Source organism: Labrus bergylta, chromosome 21, assembly GCF_963930695.1.
Source record: "Labrus bergylta chromosome 21, fLabBer1.1, whole genome shotgun sequence".
Taxonomy (NCBI): Eukaryota; Metazoa; Chordata; class Actinopteri; order Labriformes; family Labridae; genus Labrus; species Labrus bergylta.
Genome location: NC_089215.1, coordinates 18163452 through 18186623, shown reverse-complemented (window position 1 = coordinate 18186623; position 23172 = coordinate 18163452). Strand labels below are relative to the sequence as shown.

General features: G+C 39.7%; 1 protein-coding gene and 1 long non-coding RNA gene across 2 annotated transcripts in view; one reads left to right on the top strand and one right to left on the bottom strand.

The window, feature by feature from the left end:
- LOC109994828 (ras-related protein Rab-26-like) overlaps positions 1–23172 on the top strand; it is a 44714-nt gene that overhangs the window by 15088 nt on the left and 6454 nt on the right. Inside the window, exons 3-5 of the mRNA XM_065949919.1 lie at positions 5995–6036; positions 7557–7623; positions 12720–12772. Of these exons, the coding sequence (XP_065805991.1) occupies positions 5995–6036; positions 7557–7623; positions 12720–12772 (162 nt within the window). The remainder of the gene's footprint in view (positions 1–5994; positions 6037–7556; positions 7624–12719; positions 12773–23172) is intronic.
- LOC109994827 (uncharacterized) lies at positions 20290–22235 on the bottom strand. The gene is made up of 2 exons (XR_010664940.1): positions 22188–22235; positions 20290–21474 (listed from the first exon to the last, which is right to left on the bottom strand). It is a non-coding gene; the product is annotated as an uncharacterized lncRNA (long non-coding RNA).

Sequence of the window (23172 nt, the reverse complement as noted above, 5' to 3'; positions counted from 1 at the left end):
ATCATCCATATTATCAATAGTCATATCATTATCAATAAAGTCATGTGGATATATAGTCTAGAACCATTTCCAATAACACTATTTAATATATTCCATAAACCTTTACTATTGTTTTTATTTTTATCTAATAATTTGCTGTAATATTCTTTCCTACTATTTCTCATAATATTAGTTAGCTTATTTCTATATTTCTTTTATTTCTTTTCTACATCTTTGGTTCTAAGTTTTATGAATTCTTTATATAGTGTATTTTTCTTTTTGCAGGCATTTTGTAATCCCTTAGTTATCCGTGGACTATCTGAACATTTAAACTTCCTTTTGATTTCTTTTATTGGACAATGTTTATCATACAACAACTTAAATACCCCTAAGAATTTTTCATAAGCTCTGTCAATGTTTTCTTCTTTATGTAATATTTCCCAATTTTGATTTATTAATTCATTTTTTAAAGCGTTCATTGACTCTTCTGTCCATACTCTTCTGTACTTGACTGTACTCTCCTGTTTTTCCCTCTTGTAGTCGTTATTGAAAACTATAAACACTGGCAGATGGTCACTGATGTCATTGATCATTAATCCACTTATTGTATTATTGTCTATAATGTTTGTAAATATGTTGTCAATCAATGTGGCACAGTGAGATGTAATCCTGCTGGGTCTGGTGATTTTTGGATAGAGGCTTAGACTGTACATGGTATTGATAAAGTCTTCAATTGGTTTGTGGTTATTTGATTAAGCAGATCTATATTAAAATCCCCACAGATGAACATGACCTTTTGATTAGATATTGTGAACATTTCTTCCACCCATTCTTTGAATATATCAATATTGGAATCCGGTGCTCTATAAATACAGCTAACAATTACGTTCTTCTTTTTTTCCATGCAGATTTCAACAGTTAAACATTCTAATAAATTTCCGATTGCAGTTGTCATTCCATCTACCACCTTGCAATTAAGGTTTTTGTCCACATACAGCCACACCTCCTCCAGTCTTGTTCTCTCTGTTCTTGTAGTTCAGTTCATAGCCATCTAATTCAAAGTCCACACCCTTTTCAGGGTTGATCCAAGTTTCTGATATTGCAATTATGTTAAATGGTTGTGCAAATTAACATAAATATTCCTTAAGGTTGTGGAAATTTGCATACAGACTTCTACTGTTAAAATGAATGATTGATAGTTTCTGATCTGCCTTAATGGTCTCATTGTACTGTTCATCTGTGTAATAGCCGCAGTCGTCATTGATGTTTAAGAAGAAGTTATTTTCCGGGTCGATATTATATTCCATGTCTTGTAAATTGCGCTCCGTGTATTCAAATGTTTTCAGTTCCAGATTCTCATTATCAGCAATCGTTTGGGTTATAGGTATAATGTCTCCAGATGTAGATGAATTATTTCCTTTAGAGTGTGTCATGATTGTGTAGGTTTTTTACTCACTTGTGTTTCCAGTTCGGCCTCATTGGAACTTGTCCAGCTCCCCAATGTCTCTGATCACCATCACTTTGGCCTCCTCCGTTCAGCTTTATGAAGATTTTTCAGTTGGTGGTCCACGTGGATTGTATTTTATTTTGTTTCTTGATGGAATCGTGCTTGCCTGGTTATATCTGCGTTTCGTTTTGTTAAGTGTTCATTGATGTAGACGTCTGTCCCCTTCAGCTGCCTGCCTTGTTTCAGTAGTGCAATTTTGTGTTTACGGTTTACAAACCTCATTATTATGGCCGGTTTGTCGGTGTTGTTTTTGCGGGGCAGAGGAAATACACGTAAATACTTTTCAGAAGTGTCTTTGTTTTATACACAAGAATGAAACATGTTTGATAAAGGAAGCAGCAATGCACCTTTCCTTTGCATAAAGAGAATTCAAACGGCTCTTATCATGGCCGCCACTTAAATGCTTCTGAGTCATTTCACTCAATTAGAAACCTTCCTGAGAAAAAATTACAATTCGAATTCACCCATAGGCTGAGAAAGGAATTGTAGCATGGGGTCTGCTGACTCTGTGTGCCTTTGAATTGCCCCCCGGGGACAAATAAAGTTTTTTGAATTGATGAGCCTCCAGAGCCCCCCTGCAATAACAGATACACAACTATTGATGTAGCAGTCTGCCCTTCTAGGCTTAACAAAATACAGCAATCTCACACAGCTCTGCTTATACTACAAGAGTTTGCACAATGTTCTCCTTTAAATACTTACAGATAACAAGGATTTAAGCCAAAGTTTGAAACAAGTAGGATTAATTCAAAGACTGTGATACGCTTCAATAGGATTTCCAGCCTCTTGTTTGGATTATGTCTGGGCACAGTTTGAATGGTTTATATAGGAGCATTACATTCTGCCTGTTTTAAAAAGGGTTCTGTTAAGTCTACTTTAAAGTTCAGACTGAGCCAGTGAGCATGTTATGATGCCTGGAAAGTCCAGTGAGGATGAGCTTGGTCTTCTATTGGATTTGTGATTGTCCTATTGTCATGGTTTACTCTTGTTAGTTGGTTTATTCCTTATTTTGATAGTTATCTTTCCTCGGGTTTATGTTTCCTAGTTTGGTCTTTAGTGTTTCCTGTTTTATTTTGTTATTTCTAATCCGTGTGTTTCTTTGTTCTGGTGGGTGTTGTTATTGTGACACTGAAGGGAAGAAACACAGAGACTAAATAGACACATGAGTAATCAGACACAGGTGAGACTAATGACACAGGTTAAGACAATCAGGCTTCCTCCCTTTTTTAACAGTCAATGGCTGCCATCAATCTTGTTTCCAATTGCAGCAGGCAGCTGCTTTGAGAAAAATAAAGACCTCAATGTTAGAAAGATGCCGGCTAAATGCATTACAGCATTTTGCAGACTCGGAGTCACATGTACAGTACCTCCCCCCACAGCTAGTGGAGACAAAAACAAACAGATTGGGGGTGAATGTGGACTTCATTAGGTGGATAGAAACAATTATTTGTTGTCTATACAATTAAGTTTTTTTGTCAAAGAAATGGTTAGCCATAATGTTTGCATGAAATAGAGATAACAGCTTTGTGCTGATTATTTCATGTGACAGACGTGGGGTGAATATCTTTTGCTTTCCTTCCTCATCTGTATTTCTGTCACTGCAGTCTCTGACAGGGCGGCTTTCTGTGATAAAGGAGCACACTGAATGTATGTGCTCCGTGCTTTATTTGAACTCAAGGCCAGTGAAAGGAAATAACTTTCTTGTCCTTCCTTTTTATTACTGACTGATTCCACCACATTCATCATTGTCAAACGAGTGCCTACAGTAGTTTCTGGTAGCACCTCTCTGGGTTTGGCTCCGTCTTAACCTTTTATTTTGGTCCTAAAAACTTGATGCGCAAGCAAACTGAAATGATTTAATCTCATTAAATCAGAAAGATTTTTTTCCAGCCATGCACAGGGAACACATGTGGGTGTTTGTTTATAGTTAAAGCTTTTCTAATAGAATAAACTGCCAATTTGGTTAAACCTCCTGGTAGTGATTTTGAACCTAGGGGTGGGGGCAATTAACGAGAGCCGGAAAGAAAAGGCTGATTTTTTGGGTTGTGAGGTCTGTTTGAGAAAAGAAGCACTTATCTGTTTTTCTACACCAAAATTCTCTGACAAAGACAAATAGGGCTTTTACACTTGCAGAAAACTCCTGAAAAACTCCTTATATTTCCAGGAGGAGCTGTATGTGTGAACAGCTGAATTTTTCACTGGGACTTCACCTGTAGTTTCTCCTGCAAGCCCCCTAGTATTTTTTTTCTGCAGCAAGTCCAAGTGAGCTGATGTGAGAAAGCAGCGGGATATTATCCGGAGAATTCACCTCGAGCCAATGAGAGGAGGGAGTGACAAAATATCATGTGACTGCTGCACGGGGCATAGAGTGTTTGCACGCGACCGCTACAATCTCCATGCGCAAAATAAAACGGCTGCATTAAGTTTTTTGTTCATCAGGATGTTGTTCTCCGCTCTTTTGTTGATGGTTTCATTCTGTTTAACTACACGTAGCATTGATATATAATTTACTTTGTTCGCTGCTTCCACATCAGATTTTTTGAATGATAAGTCATTTGGGAAAAATCATGTCCCAGGCAAACAAGCTTAAAAATACCACTTACAAAAACACTTACTCCTGTTTTTTCAAATGAAAATCTTGTTTTTAAAGATTTTTATATATGAAACTAATTTGAAATTCCAAATTTTTGCTCTGATTTCTTTTCTTTTTTTATGTCTAAACCTGCCCTATGTCAGAAAACACCCTTGTCCCAGACAACAATTTAAAACTTTAAACCATTTAAAAATGTGTCAAAAGCTTTCACTTTCTTTCAATTTATGTCTTTTGAGCATCCATATTCTGTGAATACGGTCTGCAAAATGATGCAACAGCAGTTTAACCTTGAATGTAAGTCGATGTAACAGCACCACAGAGGCCTTTTAAATAAGATTCTTACTGTGACCTTAACCTTTCAAACCAAGTACATTTGTAGTTGCTATGGATGACTGGAACTCAGGGACAAGAGAAAAAGAGCTCAAGGTATTTGTTTGGAACAAAGAGAAGTGGAGCTTAAAGCTTAGACAAACCCAATAACATACTGATGGATATGAGTTTGTTCTGCTTGTAGCTATTTCAAGGCCAATACAACACAGAACTCTCCACAGTTCTGTGGCTATAGCAACATAATTTTTCCATCTCTTAACAGATGCTTCACACTAACAAAGTCTGCTGTTGCTATAAGGGGTCAACTGAAAATGAAATGCTCTTTACAGAAAAACAGAGACAGTATCAGGAAGTAGTTCCTTCAATCTATTTTTTGTTTTGTTTTTGGTGTCATGTACATTTAAATCAAAAACCTCTGCATATCTGTGTTGTATGTTTTTTCTCTGTGTTCTCAAAAGAATGTGGAGCTTTTCTGAGGTTGTGTGTGCGTGCATGCGCGTGTGTTTGTGTATGTGCATTTGTGTGTGCGTGCATGCGTGTGTGTTTGTGTGTGTGCGTGTATGTGTGTACATATGGTAAAGAGCAGGTATCTAGACTGCACAGCACACAGAGAAAATTGCCTGTCAGTGCCTGTTCTAAAATATTTAATTATACTGCTGCCAAGCTTGTCAGCTAACAACAGAGAAATAGTGACACAAGACCTTTAAGCATTGTTTTCTACAGGTCCTTATTAAAGCTTCTGTTTATTTTTGTTTTGGCCAACCACAAAGAAAAAGCATTTTTTTAATAAAACAAATTGTATAATAGAGATAATGCATGCTACAAAATACAGTTCTTGTTCATTTGTAGCATATCATAAGCTTTCTGTCTTTTATTAGGCTATGAAAATACTATAAAAAATACAAGCCTACACAAGGTGCTGATAACTATAAGATGTTTTTTCCTTGACTCTAAGTGGTTGTGCACTTTGTGGGCGTGCTGGATAAGGTTGCCCTGTGACATCACAGCAAGAAGGTGATGTGATTGACATGAAATAGATGTGGTCAATCAAATTGAAAATAAATCATGTCTAATCCATTATTTGAGTTCTTTCACATAGATACAGTTTGTTCTATCTTCATCTATGATCCCTCAGGGCACCCAGCATGGCACACTTGAACTCTCAGTCTCCCTTTCATTCCTTTATATCCTAGTCGCATAAGGGCTTGAGCGGATCCTGGCTGTCATTAGGGGAGAGGTGGGGTCCATCCTGGACAGGTCGCCAGTCAATAACAGGGCTGCCATGAATGATAAATAAATGATAAATGCCATTGCTGTCAAAACCTCACAGGTGTGGAGCCATAGATCGTTGAGGGTCCTGATATCATAGTGATAAAACAAGACCTTTTGTCTTATGCCAAACCTTTATGGAACATACTGGTCACAAAATAAATATATAGGCTAATTAAAGACCACATCTCCCTTTACCTATTCCTTTTAGAAACGGACATCCCTGCTCTGCAGCCCTGTGTACCATTATTTATTCTACTTGTTTTCGAAAAGGTGTGTTGTTCATGTCTTGTCTTTCTTTTCTTTTGTCTTTCAGAATAAAGTAATGGGCATTGATGCGGTGAAGGTCAAACTGCAGGTAAGATCAACAATGCACACTTTCCTTGTTTTCAAACGTTTGCACAGTTGAATGGTTGGGAGTCTAAGTTATTTGCCGATGTGTATGTTCCTTTAAATGAAAAAAACAAACACTGCAATAGTTTCCCATGTTGTAAATAACTCCCATTACTTTTAATTGTCTGTCATGGAACAGCAAAGGAGCCCAAGCGATGACTTAATGAGGCCTTTGTTAATCTCTATCAGTCAATTAGTCTGCTGCTCTGCCTGACGGAAGGCACTAGAGGGGATAACAGACTTTACATCAGATTAGCAAACCTGGAAGTTATCAGCAAGAGACAGACGGCAGCGCTGATGAATTCTCGTTGGTCAAAATCAGCAGAGATACTGTCTGATGAGTTTTCAAACTCAATTACACAGCGTTATTTTTAATCCTGTGGATGAATATTTCTGGATGGTTTTTGAAAGTGCCAGGCATGTATGCACTTTTAAACTTTGACACAGAATTGTAAGATTAGAAATGTATAATATAATGGGTCCCACTGTGGCTTTAACGTCTTCAGCCTGGCTTCACACTGCAGGAGTTTTAAAATCCTTCCCGATTTTGAAGTCGGGCAGCGTCTCACGCCTTAGGAGAATCCTTACAGATATTCTTCTCCACGATCTCAAAAATCTTCACACTACAAGACATTAAAAAACCTTGGCACATCACATAGCATATTACAGGATTTCCTTAAGATGATCGTACCTGAAAGAGGAACGCACCACCTCACGTAAACAATGGAGCCGGTGGTTAAATATGCGATTATAATGCTTTGTGTAGAGAGGCATCAAAAATGTTTTGGTTGAATAAATGTCTGAGGAGACGCGTGGGTTGTGTATTCTTCAGTAAGAGCTGGAGGTAAGATTGTAACTATGAGCATGACAGTTGTCAAGTGCACCTGTGCGGGTTGCCTCCTGCAGCCGGTCGCCACTACAGTTCACTTATTACTGTCCTGCCTCGTCTCTCTCTGTGATAGTCACACACGACTTCTGCCAGACTCTGTCACGACGTAATCATCAAGATTTAATATTCAAACATGTTTGAAATAAATCAGGGCACCCCTGACGATTGCCGAGCAGATCAGGGACGTTAGATTGGATCTTTGTGCTGCTCACAAGAAGATCTGGGCAGATAATCGGTTCTGAGCAGCCTTGAGTCGGGAGCGACCCCGTGATTGTCGGGAAGGAAGAATTGGCCTGATTATCCTGCTGTCTGAGCCGGGCTTTATTCATCATTTTACTAGTCTTTTTTTTACCAAACAGAAAAATAATCCATTTAATGGCAATCTGTTCATTGTGAAGTGTGAACAGTTATAGAACAAATGTATGTTAAGCCACTTCACTGATATATTTTTTTATTCTCAGCACAAACTACTAAATCAATAAACACTCCTTTGTGCTTTCTTTTCTGAGATGCAGAAATCCTCACAGATGTTCAACGTTGTGATTATTTTCAGTATAGATGATGTTGAAGATATTCTCTTGTTTCTGTCTTTGTAGATTTGGGACACTGCTGGACAGGAACGTTTCCGGAGCGTCACACACGCTTACTATCGTGATGCTAACGGTAAGATTCACCTGTTTGTCTGTTTGAGCTCGTTTCATTATGAATTACTTAACTCTTACTTTCATTTCCTCCAGATATTACAAAAGTGTTTGACTTACTGATTTACATTGCAAATCGCACAATTTTTTTGCAGATTTTCTTTATTATAAATGAAGAAATGTATGCAGTCTCTAAAGACTAGCCTAATTCCTATGGCCGGTTTGTGGGCGCTGCCATCTTGTGGTGGCACCATTACTGTGGTAGCATCTCAATGTAAAATACATTTCTATAGATATTCATTCAGCACATTTTATTTTTATTTTTGCTTATGCAGCTGGTCTGTAATGATTACATACAGCTCTTATTATGCTCGCTAATAGAGGAACTTTATAAGAGATCATTTCATTAATCGCCTGATGATGGACGACTAAATTACCATCTACAGATCACTCAGAGAGGACAGAAATTACTTTTAACTTTCTTATTTGTTTCTCGATCCACCTCTAAAGAATATCTCAGTCCTCTGCACAGTGAGTGTATGTAAAGTGTCCGCTCTCACTCGATGGGTTGCGTACATTCCCCGTTTTTCCCCAAAGTTAAATTTTGTCCCAACTGTTAGAGCTTCAGAGAACTCCACAGGTTCTTCCTGAACTCCTTTACATTGTTGTAAAAGGTAAAGTAACGTAGAAAATCATGTTAAAAGTAGACAAATGTTCACTTTTCAGGACAGTTCACATTCAAACCTGTAACGGTAAGTACTGTTGTGTACAGTGTTGCCACTGGAGGCAGTGTGTGCATCCTGTTGGCTGGTTGCTATGTTACTCTGGGAAGTGTCAATAGAGTGGTTCTGACTGCGCTATTCGGTGTGTGTGGTGCATATCAATACAAAACCCACAGCTGTTGAAGCTGTTGGGTGTTGGCTGTTGCGTTTAAATGGCGGCCTGTCAACTTCTGGTTTCTTGTTTTTTTTCTATATTGGTTTGTTTAGAATAATCTCTAAATTGGCAGGTGCTTTTTAGATATGTGGGTGTACATGTGTGTCTGTGTGCTTGTGCACGTGTGTGAGAAAGAGAATTAGCCCGCCTTAAGGAAATGGTACAGCTATGAGCTAATCTTGAGTGTGTGTTCATAAGTGAGTGTGTCCATGTGACGCAGTTATATCTCGAGCCAGCACACCGAGTAGACAGCTGCCTCGGGCCATCCTAAATGAACAGGTGTTGTGGAAAACAGACACACACACACACACACACACACACACACACACACACACACACACATTAACATATTCTGCTGAACACATATGCTCAGCAAAAAAGTTTACTAATTCAGAATTGATGTTTTCATCACAGCAGCACATACAGCATTAGAATACAAATACATGGACATAGAAAAGCTTAGGAAACATCAAGTGAAAAACATGGCATTTAGGGTATTGCTCCACCCTGTAGCAGTGCGATCCATCATCAAGACCTTTGTGTGTCTTTTCTAACACACACACACACACATCACAAACTTTGCTAGCTTCTGCATCTAAAACGGGTTAGCGAGGTTGCTGTGAAAGGAATCTTTGAGGCTTTACTTGGGCATCTGCGTGCATGAAGTCTTTATTGAACTTACTGTCCATACATAATGAACTCGACTCATTTGATTTTCCCCTAAATATTCACTTAAAAGTTGCAAAATTGGCCACAAAGAATAAAGGTATAGAGATGCCATCCATTCATTATCTATACTGCTTTTTCCTTTTCAGGGCTGCGGGGGGCAAGAACTGATCCCAGCTGTAAATCACAGTCACATTCACACCTACGTGCAATTTTAGAGACAGCAATTAACCTAACGAGCATGTCTTTGGACTGTGGCAGGAAGCCAAAGTATGCGGAGAGAACCCACGCAGGCACGGGGAGGGTACTAATACCATTTCTTTACAAGTTATCACTTATATTTATCCAACAATTTCAAATATGGAAACCATGGAATGGGGTCCCATGGTGATGCTTAAAGAAAGAAGAGGTAGAAATGAAAATTGCCTCTGGAAATGAAAATGTTTTTTTTCTTCATTTTCTTCATTCCATGAAAATGAAGAAAATGGAAAGAAGGGGACTCACAAAGCCCACTCTCGTTTTTTCCAACATTTGCAGGGCAGCAGCATGCCTTAAAACATACTTATCAGTAACATATTACACACATCCCTACTCACATAACAGAAACACACTGTGGCTTTTAATCAGATGCTGTATGTTGTAGTCATAGAAGGGTGGAAATATTATTGCAGCATTTATAGTGTGTAATGGTAATGACAGTGTATAGATGTGGCCACTTATAGCTTCTCCTATGTGTCCATTGTGTTGTATTGATGGACATATTGCCTATGACAGAAAAACACATACCAATGATGAATGCAATGATCTAACAGGAAATCATTCCCACACACCTTACTGCTGGCTAGACTTTCATTTCAGGTCAAAGCCAGTAGGACTTGACAACATTTGGTCTGCGAGGTCATGACCAGCAATGTGTGGAGGAATAAAACCTACAGTAGATGATACATGTTGTTTACAGTTGTGTGTAGTGGGGTTGTCAGAGCAGCACATTTTGTTAACATGCTATTGACTGTAGTGTGGAGTATAGGCTAAATCATGTTTTTTTTTTTTATATGAAGGTAAATATATATTGGTTGTAGTTGGTATTATGTTCCAGCAAATACAAACAAGTGTACTGTGCTTCCTGAGTCCCATTGATCTGCAGGTGTAATGTAATAATTCATATGCTGTTGGTGTTTAGTGGATGTTCCCTTTCAGTCTGTCCTGACTCTCTGTTCTCTCAGCCCATCAAAAAAACATTTCAACTGTTCGATGCTGTGTGTGTGTTAGTGAATTACTTATGGACTGTCTGATTTGAGGATCACAGTTTTGCAAAAATCGACATTTAACAGTGAACAATAATAAGTCCCCAACGGGGCTTTGCTGGACGATGCATTTGCTGGGCATTCCTAAAGTGACTTAAAGTCAAAGTAAGGAGAGCAGCCAAGGTCAGCCAATAATTATTGATGCAGAGAGATGATGGATGTGTCGCGCTCTTAATGGATAACTTGGCAATATCGAACACATCCCTGTTTGGGATTCTGTGTCTTACTCCTCCCTTCAGCTCTCCTTTTTTTTGTTATGTTTTTTATTTATTGGACTTTGCAACCACCATGTGATAAAACTCTGTGTTCTCTTAACTCTGCGTCTCTACTGCTGTGAGAACGTTTTCTGGCTCCTCTGTCTTCTGGATAATTGGATTAGGTGAGGGTGAAGGAAAGCATCTCCCTGTTTTTTACTCTGCCTTCTGTTGGCTGATACACACAGGCGCCACGGGAGAGGAAATTACCTTGAAAGACACATCGTACGTCTCTCCCTTTTTCTTAACTACTCCCATTGTCCTCTCAACCTTCTCTGTTTTTGAAGTTTGAGAGAGTCAGGCCTTGCTAACAATGATTACAAAACATTCAAAATCCTTCACGGACTCGCCTGGCTGGAATAAACAAATAGAGGGTGGAGATTGTTTGAGAACGCGGGCATGGCTGAAGGATTGATTGGCCTTGGAGAGGAGGGGGAAAAGGTGGTGTACACAGCAGTCAGATGAAGTGAAGGATAATGCATGAGGCATGAGATGTAAGTAAGGTGAAGGTGGCTGCTGGGATTACATGCAGTAGGAGGAGGAGAGGTGCTATGTGGAGATAATTACCTTTCGGCTCATTCTTCCATGTGAAGTTTGATCCAGCAGAAATAATGAGCTCCAATTGCCTTCGTAGGTGTAATGACTTTTTCAGTCACACAGAACTTTATACAGCACACCCTCAAGTTGTGCCAAATCACATCTAAGGTCATTATTATCCTACTGCAGCTGTGTGCAGGTGGAAGTAATAAGGATTCAAACTACAGAGTGTCCCATTTATAAGCAAGAAACTGTTTTGGTATCTTTTATTTGATATTGTATGAAATGATGGCCAACCTCCCAATCACTGTATTGTATTACTTCAGTTACTATATGTACATGTAGAGCAGATTTAAAAGTTAAGCTTTATGATAATAAATATTGCCTTGTGTCCATCCCAAGTTAATTTGTCCTTTTGCTTTGAGCTGGGCTTGAAAAAAAAAGCAATAACAGACCACAAAAAAATTGCAAGCGATAGATTGATAGAGGGTGAAAACACAAAGAAATGATATAGAGCCAAACAACCTTCTAAACTAAATAATGCACCGGAAATGATGAACCAAACCACCGCTGCCAAACCACCAGCTGACTCAAAGCTAAATTGTCCAGGAGCCCTGAAGGCTGCCAGGGATGCCTTCACAGCCTAAACTACCCAGCACCCCTAGTTATACACTGACTGGCAATGGAAAACATAGAAAGTTCTTTGTTTGTGTTTATGCAAACACAGACTAAGGCAGAAACACAGGGAGAAGCTCCTATTACCTGTGGAGGTGAGATAATGAGTCAGCACAGAGCACTGGAGAGCCACCCTGCATCTCAGTTCTCTTAAACGCTGTCTCCTCGCTCCTCACTCCTCTGCCGAACCGGAAGTAGTTTTAGACCCGCCATGTTAAGGAACGTCCCAAAGCTCTTGTAACTGAACGGAGGAGAGAGGATCGAGGAGAGAGGAGGGAGGTCCGAGGAGGGATGACCGAGGATACATGAGAGCTGACTTTGCGGAAGTCTTTTTACTGACAGGCACGCCCCCTTATCGAATATCGCTCATTGATTGGACGCTGCAGCGGATTGGACTTCAATGAAACTTATCAACAAGAGGAAAGGACGTCTCATGTCTCTTAAAACATATCTCCTCATTTCCTCTCTCCTCTGCTTTGTTTCCTTGCATCTCTCCATGAATCTCTGGTGGGAGGGACTAAGATGCAAGTGGAGGAGGCAAGTGGAGGACACTTGGATGCAATTAAGGGAACTGAGATGTACCCCCAGAGTATATATAAGCTCCCCAGACCTGGGCTTAATCAAGGTCAATCAGTCACAAACACACCGGACTCTGCACTGAGTCGACTCCAACCTCAGGTAAGAGAGAGTGCCCTCACAATTTCAATGTCATGCATTTTAATTTTGTTTTCTTTCTGTCTCGTCAGCTCTCCTTCTTCTCTATGATGTCACTAACAAAGCATCCTTCGACAACATCCGGGTAAGAACAACCACACTGATCTGTTTGCCGATGCTTCCTTCCTGCACTAAACTTTTTTATTTCTTGAGCCAATTAAAAAAGTTTTCTGGCAAATTGACGTATTTATTTCACGCCTTCAGGTTATGAGTGAGCTGCAGTCCCAAGTGAATGAGTGCCGTTATCAAGGTGTCATTTGTGCATGAGTGAGAATGAATTGGAGCATTTGGTCAAAAGGCCAAATTGGCACATTGTCCACAGTCATGTGGGCAAAGAACAGAACCATTGAGAGGGTGCAGAGCCTGAATGCATAACTCACATTTAAGGTTGATTTACCTTTTTAACCTTCACTAGTCATAAGCCTCACCAAATCAATCAAATTGTGGACTAAAGAGGCGGAAGTGAATTTCTGCTGATGGCTGGCTTGCCTCTCCCTTGCAAAATTGATAAGAAGACATGACATGCAGGGAGATTAAATTGATTCTCCCTAGTATACTGTCAAATGATGGTTTGTCATGTGTGATTGTGATAGCTGCAGGGCCTTTGGATGTGGAGGTTTTGCAGTCACATCTAAATGGTACAGTAAGAGACCCTGAACATTCCAGAGGTATTGTATGTTTTAATTGATTAAGGAACATCTCCTGGTCCCTGAGAGAAGTGGAAAGATGTTCCTTGGGAGAGGGAAGTCTAGTATACCTTGCATAGCCTGCTGTCACCATGGCCCGGGCTGAAAATTGAATGGAATCGCTTTGTTGTATATTGACAATGAGGAGATCGCAGGTATGACCTTTTTGCATGATGGGTATCATTTGTAATCATAGTCATAGTGATCTTAGTGAAAGTAATGAAGGTGTAATGGAAAGCCTCTATTCTACTGAACATGTGCAGGTAAAAGTTCTCAAAGTATCTGCACATCCCGAGTACTTGAGCAAGGCACCAAACCTCCCAACAGCTCAGGAACGCTCCCTGTGAAGCAGCTCCACTCTGACATCTCTCCACTAATACATGTCCACAGGTTCTGTTTGTGCATGTGTGTATTTCAGGCCTGTGTGTGTAGGAAGCATGTCTCTTAATTACAGAGTGTGAACCAGAATTTCCCCTCAGGGGTTAATACAGTATGTAAAAAAATCATTTATTGAAAAAAGCAGTTTTTCTGATCAATCAATTAATCAATTGTTATTTGTATAGCGTCAACTCATAACAAGTGTTATCTCGAGACACTTTACAAAAAGCAGGTAAAATACCTTACTCTTTGTCTGTTAACATTACAAAAGAGCAGGTAAAAGACCTTACTCATTGTTATGTTACATAAAGCAGGTAAAAGACCTTACTTATTACTTTATGACAAAGATCCGGCCTATCCATCATGAGCACTTTAACAAAGCAGCAAAAGTTAACAGTGGTAAGAAAAAACTGCCTTATTAAATAAGCAAGGAGTATGCCAGTGGTAACACATGAAGGGAAGTGTGAAGAGCATAGGAGGGTAGATTACAGCTATTTTCCCCCAAATGGGCCCATCTCTTTGTAGTCCCAGCGTGTCTCTCAACCTTAACTGTGATTTTCAACCATCTCTTCTTTTATTAGGTGCCACTCTGTAGTTTGCATTACTCACCTTTGATCAGCGCAGGGAAGATTTAAGAGCTGAGTGTAGCCATTAGGAAAATGTGTCATCAAACAAAAGAATTACATTACATTACATTACATTAGATTTTTTTTTCTAAACAGCTGGTTGCCATCATTCTTGTTTGCATAGAACTGGGCAAGAAAACTAACGAGCTAAAAAGTGAGCTAAATTAGCTGTCAACGAGTAACTAACCTTATCTTTTGCACAGTATGTAAACAAGACATGCAACAGGAAGTACGCCTTTTTGCATGTGCAGAAAATAGCGCTCATGCTCCTGAGCAGATGCAGACTCAGTGGGGGGGCTGGTCTGATAGTGTTTCTATGTGCATGTGTAAGTGTGATGAGTAATCAGTATGGGCTGTAGTTTTTTTAGTGTGAGAGAGAGAGAGAGAGAGAGAGAGAGAGAGAGAGAGAGAGAGAGAGAGAGAGAGAGAGAGAGAGAGAGAGAGAGCACACCTGTTCAGCAAAGTGCTTAGCTACAACCTGCTGCAACACCAAAACACACACCTACAAAGACAATTTGTGCTCGTTAGTATGTCGGCCCCCTCACACTTTTTGAAAAAATAATGTCATTGTGTAACATTTTCAAAGGTGGAGCTGTACACTAGTAAATGTGTTCTTTCCAAAGCTGCAGTGGTGTGTTTTTAGATGTGTTTGAGAAGATTGTTTTAATATATTTGACCTCTGACGAGCCCCCAATTTGTCACGACAAGGAAACGCACGGTTTAAACTAAACAGTGTAAAGTTTATTACAAAATACCAAAAATAATATCCATATACAAAGAGGATGAGGTGTGTTTGTCCGTTCATCAGTGTGTCGTCTGTGGTGGGAGCGGCATGTTGTATGGTGTAAAATTTAACAGCTGTGGTGACGGTGCGACGCTGAGGGGGGATGAGAGAGAGCGCGAGTATGACTGCCCGATCTTAAATAGCCTACACCTGGGAGACTGAAGGGCAAAAACACAATAGCAGACCCTACTGGCGAGAGGGCCGTCACAATTATGTATGATGAAGCTGCTTCCAACTGATATTTCAAAATAAAACAAGGGGATGCATGAATGTTGGGGATACATTGAGGAACATCCGCCTCAGTGGTTAGAGTCGGCCGTCACTGAACCAAAGGTTGGGGATTTGATCCCTGCAGCTTCTGCCGTCACGCGTCTACAGTAAGAGTCCTTGGGCAAGACACTGAACCCCAGGCTGCTGCCGGCGGCGGTAATGTCTGCTATTAGGGCGGGAATTTGTTGTAAATGCTTAAATGAGATGTGTAGTGTGAAAGTTCCTTGATTATTCAGAAGAGAATCATGTCCAAGTCCTTTTGCCATGTAGCATCACTGTTCACATACATCTGACTGCCTTTGTCCACCTCTGAAGCTTAAGTAATAACTATTTCCTTTACAAACAATTTGGCGGTCTGCACTGTTCCAAGTCCTTTTGGTATCCTTAGTGTACCATTTGACTTGTACAGTAACGTTTGAAAATAATTTTAGTATTCAATTACAGTTGCCTTTTTTTCTGCAGTTTTCTAGATAATTTGTAAGAAGTTCAAACTAGCTGCTAAAAAGGAACTCTCTGAACAATCTATCGATGTTGAATAAAGTAAAGATTTTAATGCCGTTTTCTGGGATTTTTTTTGTTTTAGTGGATTATTACCTGTTCTAAGATCCAAATTCTCTCACTGGTGGATTTGTGAAACTTTTGTGTTGTGTCGTCTTTAAGACTTCCACAGATCAAGATGCACACACAGTATGTCGCAATCAGAATTTAAATGTTAATCACGGTTTGAATACGGGCATGTTTTAGCTTCTCATGTGATAGAATGAAGCAAAGACATTTAGCCAAATCAGAAAGGTTTGAGATTAGGCATTTGAGCTCAAAGCCAGATGACTGTGTGTGGTACATATGATCTCAGCGAATGCATGTGCAGTCAAGGCTATTGTATCACCACAAACACATTTCCTCCTGGTGAGAATCCAGTAGCTGCAGAGCCTTAGGGTGAAGGCTGGAGAGCATGTGAATTATAAAGACATGTCAAGCACATCCCCCACTCCCTTATTTTCTCTACAAGGCTTTTTATTTTGCTATTCGCTTCTCTTCCAAGCTCCATACCTGTGGCCATGACCCTTAATACTTTGTATGTGCCTCTCTATTCCTTCACCTTCACCTCCTGCTCTCTGACTTCCTGTTTCTGCCAATACTTCAGTTTTTTTTCCCTTATTCCTCCACCACCTTGTTATCTCCTCTCCCATGTCTCTCTAGCCCAACAATCCAACCAATTAACAATTTACACATTCAGACTTTTAAAGACTGCACCCAAGGCTTTCCCCCGGTTCATATTCAAATTGGGGACATGTATTTGTTGCTGGGCATGTTCATTTTAAAGGAGGAGGACCATGGAAGAATACAGAGCCCTCCACATCAGCAGCATCATAAGACTCTAAAAGAAAATGTTGTCAAACTTTAAAATATGACAGTTACCATCTGTTGTGCTTCCTCTGCTCTCCTCACCCATGAGGGATCTATAGATCTCCTCATTTCATGTCTTTTCATCTTTCTCTTGTCTTTCCTCCTCAGAGGCAGACAGCATCCAACCATCTGATTAAGCCTCCTGAGACCTCTGTTCTTTTTTTACTCTTCACGTTCCTGTTCAACTTCCATCTCTGGTCCATTCATGTATGCTATTAATCCAGAAGTCTTTGATCCTTGAGGTTAGGTATAGGGACGTGTCTTTGGAGCTACTGTACGTTTGAACCAAATAAAATAAATGAGAAACCTAATTAACAAAATATTCTGAGCCCTACCGACAACCAACAACACAAAATTGGCCAAGACTTGATGGCTAATATTAACTGTGTTTATGTCTGGCGGACAGGTAGCATGCACCCACCTGTCTTTTTAGTTTATTGTTATTATTCCAATGATTGAATAATTATTCTGAACTCCAAGGGTAAAATTGAATTTAAATGGTCAAGTTGTAAAACAATTTCCCCCTTGTACATTTGTCACTCATGGTTTTATTCGCTGTCTCTTTTTTTGATGTGGTCGACAATATGTCGCTGCACACATTGTGTGATGTTATCTGCTCCAGAAAGTGTGTGCCCTTTAAGGTTACCCCGGTACCATCATTTTGACTTTGATAATATTAGAAGAACACATTTGATCAATACCTGTTTCAATAACCATGGCAACAAAATTGAACTTCTAAGCCCAAAGGTTAGGGAATGTATTTTAATCACTAACCTGTACACACAGGCTCGCACACAGAAATAGCTGGGCCCCTGAAAGGCAGAGTGAACAGGCCCTTGTCAAATTTAATTTGATAATCTTTGTGCAGTGGTGTGGAGCTTCTAGCCAACAGTCCGCAATATTAAAAAAATGCAGCGGTTATACAGTTCAAAGAGGGTATAGGTTGGGATGAAACGATTATTTTGCTGGCCTGATTGACAATACAGGGGGGTTTGATTTTAAGTTTGGTAGTGAGGGAGTTGTACCAGGATGAGATATTAAAAGTAAGGACTGACTCAAAAACTGATGAGGAAACCACAGTTAAAATGGGTTTGTTGACATGCCAAGTCTGTAGTTTCCTAATCAGACGGGGGCGCTGTTGTGCTTTATTTTTTAATACACAGAATCTGCATGTTGTGAAACGGAGAGACAGGTGTCAAGCTCTGTTCCCAGATATTTAAAAAAACTGAACTTGCTCTACAAGCTGACCCTGGATTGTGAGCGGTTGGTTAACATATAGAAATACAAGTCAGAAATAAAATCACCACAGATGTAATCAGAACTTTACCTCCATTTACTGTATTTCAGTGAAATGCGTGACGTAACAGCCTAAGATGGGAATAGGTACATGGGTGTGGGGTCTCTGTATGATGAAATCTCTGAAGTAACTGAATTCACCAGCCTGCAGCGGTGCTTCAGGCCAACACTGCAGATCTCTCTACGCTCATCTCAGCGGACCAAACCCAGATTTGAAAACTGACTCTAACCAAGTTTCTCTGTTGACTCCACATTTTGCTCATTATTTTGCCTACACTTACACATTTCCTTTGCTGTAGAAAAGTGCTTCCCAAAGTGTGAACCCATGGGTACTGCAGGTGGCTCGTAAGAGTACCTCCACCAAGAAGCAAAAATAGAAAATCACTAAAATGATGATTTAATCCTGACTTAATCCAAAACCAGAAGAATAAACTTTGTGTGCAAAGGACAACTGTCGGCTTGAAACATAATGTTCCCCTCAGTTACGATGTGAAACTACAGATTTACACAAACTGACATTTATCTGCGTAAAAAACATCCTATGAATTACTGATAATGACAATACAAAAAATAAGTAGCATGCACTTCTGTGTTAACTATGAACAACAACATAAACAGATGTACCAATCGGTCCAGCACAAGGCATTATGGGAATCAAGGCAGGTCTGAATATAAGATAAAAACTGATGTCCTCATTTCACTGGCGCCATCTTGTATTTTTGAGGTGTAAAATTATCCGACATTAATTCCATAAACCTTATTCAGACATTCATTTAATATATTCAGTTACTATTGCATATATTCAAGTTCCATATATATATATATATATATATATATATAAAGTTAATCAAGATTAATAAGGGTTTGACATTTTTAAATTAATACATTAATTTTGTCCTTTAAGGCGCACTGTTGATAAGCCTCCTCTGTGTCTCCCTGTAGTCACGGTGATGGAAAAGACCGACACTGCTGAATCTCTGAATGTCTCATTTCACTTAAAATAAAAGTCTCAGACAGCTCAGCTGACAAGTCCAAAGTAATATCTTCCTTCAGACATCAAACATTTAGCTTTTTGACTTTTAGCTGTTTTTATTTAGTTTCAATCTCATAACCTTCTATTTACCTGAAGGTCCTTACTTTATTTCAAAATAAAAGCAATGTTAAATTCAAACAGCGAGTAACACACTCTCAGCTTAAGACAGTACATAGATTCAAAATAAAAGCCTAACAATTTTTACTCTAAAATACAAAATAACATAATTTCAAACATGCAAAACATAAATGACATAAATGTGATTATTCATGATTAACTATTGAAATGTAGCGATTAATCAGGATTAAAAATTGTAAGCATTTGACAGCCCTTATAGATATATTTTACATGTACTGTATATATGGAAATATATATGAGAGAGAGAGAACGACCAACAGGGTACATACGTACTCAGGTGCTGGTTTCTTGCAGGAATATACAATTAGTAAACAAATAATCTGCCTGCCACACACACACACACACACACACACACACACACACACACACACACACACATATATGTACATATATGTACATATATATATATATATATATATTTATATGCAGTCAAATGTTTTTTTAATGACAGAACTCTTTAGTGAAATTAGCGGATATCACTGGTAAAACAAATAGTCTAGATGAATCCAGGACTTTCCAGCTTGTGATGCTTTAACTTCCAATAATATTTTAGTGAATTTTTATTTATATTTTAGCAGGGTATCAAACTTGAATCGAACCCCCAAACTATCTATTTCCTCATACAAGTCACAGCATATACAATCTTTAAACTGAACATTTTAGTTATTTAATAAGCAAATACACTTTCAAATTTCATACTGAGGACATAATGTTACACGATGTAACCAGTCAAATCATTCCTGTTGGTTAATGGTGTTTTAGGTAGAAGAAGAATCGATTCTCCTCTCTCATCAGCCAGGGAAGCTTGCATTTGACGTCTCCTTGCTGCAGGTGGAATCCACACAGCGCCTTGCTGACGCAGAGAAAATGTTGTTACCATTGACTGTCACTGTTAAGCCACTCCTCTCCTCACAGCGCACAGTGGCTGAGATCAATAAAAAGCTAATCAGGGTAAAAGGCACCGAGGAATCTGCAACTATCTCATCTTCAAACTTGCATGACAATGTTGTGTTTGATCTCGGCTTCTCCTGCAGTATTTGCAACCAGTCATTGTTCAGATCTTTTTCTTCCAATATTTTTGTCCTCAGTCTGCTGAGGATATTGAGGCTTTGTCTTTAACACCTTGCCCAAATTGTCTTAAACTGAACAAATCCTGGACCGTTGGCGCGAATGAGCAATCAGCTGTGCGACTTGTCTTGCCATGGAAGTTTTGTCCGGAACAGGTGGTGGTATTTTACACGACTGAGGGGTCATCTTCAGTTCTTGTTCGTCGTGGCCTTCACTGAAAACATCATCAGATTCATAAGAATTGGAGACCGCGTGGAGATGAAGGGCCCTGAGGTCCTCAATTGTCACCACAGGACCCGGGGTCAGAAAGGCTGAGGATTCAGAGTGGTGGTGGTGGTGGTGATGGAATGGTTTGGGTCTGAGTGGAGATTGGGTCTTAGGAGAGGGAGCTGGATTCAAAGACTTGTCTGACTGAGTGTAAGATGTAGGATTTGATCCGGGGGAAGGATAGATGACAGGGAGTGGAATCTGCAGAGACAGTCTATTAGTGTGAGCCCTAGGAGAGGAGGAACTGGACTTTGGGCGCAACTTCCAGCCTAGAGGATCACGGCCGGTGATGACAGAAGTCTGGACAGGAGTAGTGGAGGAGGAAGAGGATGAGGAGGATGAGGAGGAGGAGGAGGAGGAGGAGGAGGAGGACAAGGAGGAGGAGGACGAGGAAGGACGAGTCGGTGAGCTTAAGCCCCCAATGGCAGGGCAAGAGTAACGTTTGGATGAAGAATGAGATGCTGTATGAGGTCTGAGGAGAGACACTCCTCGCTGAGGGGGCTGGGGTTCCTTCTTTTTCTTCTCCACATCAACAATCTGAGAACTCTTGCTGAAGTCTGCTGAGCTCCTCCTCTGATCAGAACGCACGGTTGAACCGGAGGGGGGCACTTTTAAGAAAGTGTGCTCTTTGTGCTCCTGGCTGTGTGTCATGAGATAACCAGCTTTTTGCTTGTTCTTGTAGTTCTGTTTTGTGAGACTCGCAGTCTTAGCACAAATCTCTTTTGATCTTATCAGGAAACGGTTGTCAGAGCCAGAATTGGCGTGTGTTTGGCAAACAGTGGCACCTTTTTTCATTTTGCCTGAGAATAGGAGAGTCCTCAGTATTGGTCGGGTCTGTTGAACATAAAAAGGAGAAGTTAGAAGAAATGTAGACAGTTAGAGGGTGGGTTCAAAGAGGGTTAGGAAACGTACGTTTTGAAAGAGGAACAGAAGACGCCCAACGGAACTTCTTCAATATAGTACATGTTTCACAAACAGTGTCTTCATCCTACTGAGATTACATGCTGCAACAGTTACACCCATCAACCATGTGACATTTTTAAAGGGTTTCAATATAGATTTAAACCCTAACCCTACATCTGTTTTTTTTTTCATTTTCATGGCAGAGAAGACGTTAATTCAAAGACAAATAAACGCCAAACAGAAGTTAGCATAGTTTGCTTTCCAATTTTTACAGTCACATGTACACAGTCACAGCATTTACAAAGTTAGCAAGGCTTTAGAAGTAAAACCACTAAGCACATTAAATTGCACTATACTAAAAGTTGAAAATAGCTTTTCATTTGTAGGATTGTGTCATTTGATCTTCTGGAAAATGTGGTATTCTAGCTCTGATTATATAAATCAGCTTGTTGGTTTGAATGAACAGATAATAAAACATGCAAACTGTTAAACTTTCTAATAACAGGATCCAATAAATAATTGACACATTCCAAACCTTAAATTAAATAATGAAAAACGTAAGAAAATGTTGATCCTTTTAACCAAAAACATGTTTACAGTGAATACTTTTCTGTCCAAGATGTAAAATATAAAACATTGTTTACCTGCTGTATTGCGTTGATCTCTCACTCCCAACAAGTGTGGACTAATCTCTTCCTCTCACTGTCTTTCTTAAGTTCACACTCTGTGTGTGTCCCCACCCGGCAACCCACCCATTTAACCACAACTTCCTCAAACCAATACCAATAACAAAAAAGAGCCATCATCTTAACCTTCGCCTAGCCTTTAGTGGACACAAAGTCACCCGGCTTGATTAACAACTGTTTTCACAACCCCTTGGAGTAAGACCAGTATTAAGAAAGACTGTATTTGTTCATATAACACATGTTTAGACTGCTCAAACACATATCAATTGAGAAACCTTTTTAATATCAACAACTTAGAGATTTCACATATTACTTTAAATTAGAGATGCAATGATTGGAAAAATCAGGGCTGATACCAACACGGATGTATGTTTCATGACTTCTTCTAATGTTTTTCCAACAGGTGACGTCATCTACTCAATCGAAAAAGTAATCTCTGAATAAGTAGTTAGGTGCACTATATACCAGCATTAAATTGATTTGGCACAACAAATAAACGTCGGCTACTGACATCGGCTCATGCCACATTATTTGCTTATGGGCCAATGTCTGTCAACAGGGCCGATATCGGCAGATACCGATGTTGAACCGATGCATCCGTGCAGCCCTAACTTTAAAGGTCACAAAATATGAAAAATACACTTTACCATGTTTTTCTAGCACTAATATGTCTACAATCCCTCAAATTATGAGAAAAGTCCATCCTCTCCATCTTTAGTCTGCTCCACTTTTCAGAAAATGTGTGCTCAAACAGGCCGTTCGGAGATTTTCCCTTCATGACATCACAAAGGGCAGTAACCCCATCCCCCAGGTGGGTGACACTCCCACAGCTAGGTGTTTGTTCCACCCTTTGAGTCTGCCTTCTCACCTTAAATGATTGGGCATGGAACAAGAAAGCCTGAGCCACCCAAGCCCTTCTAGAGGGGCGTGGTCAGACACAGCT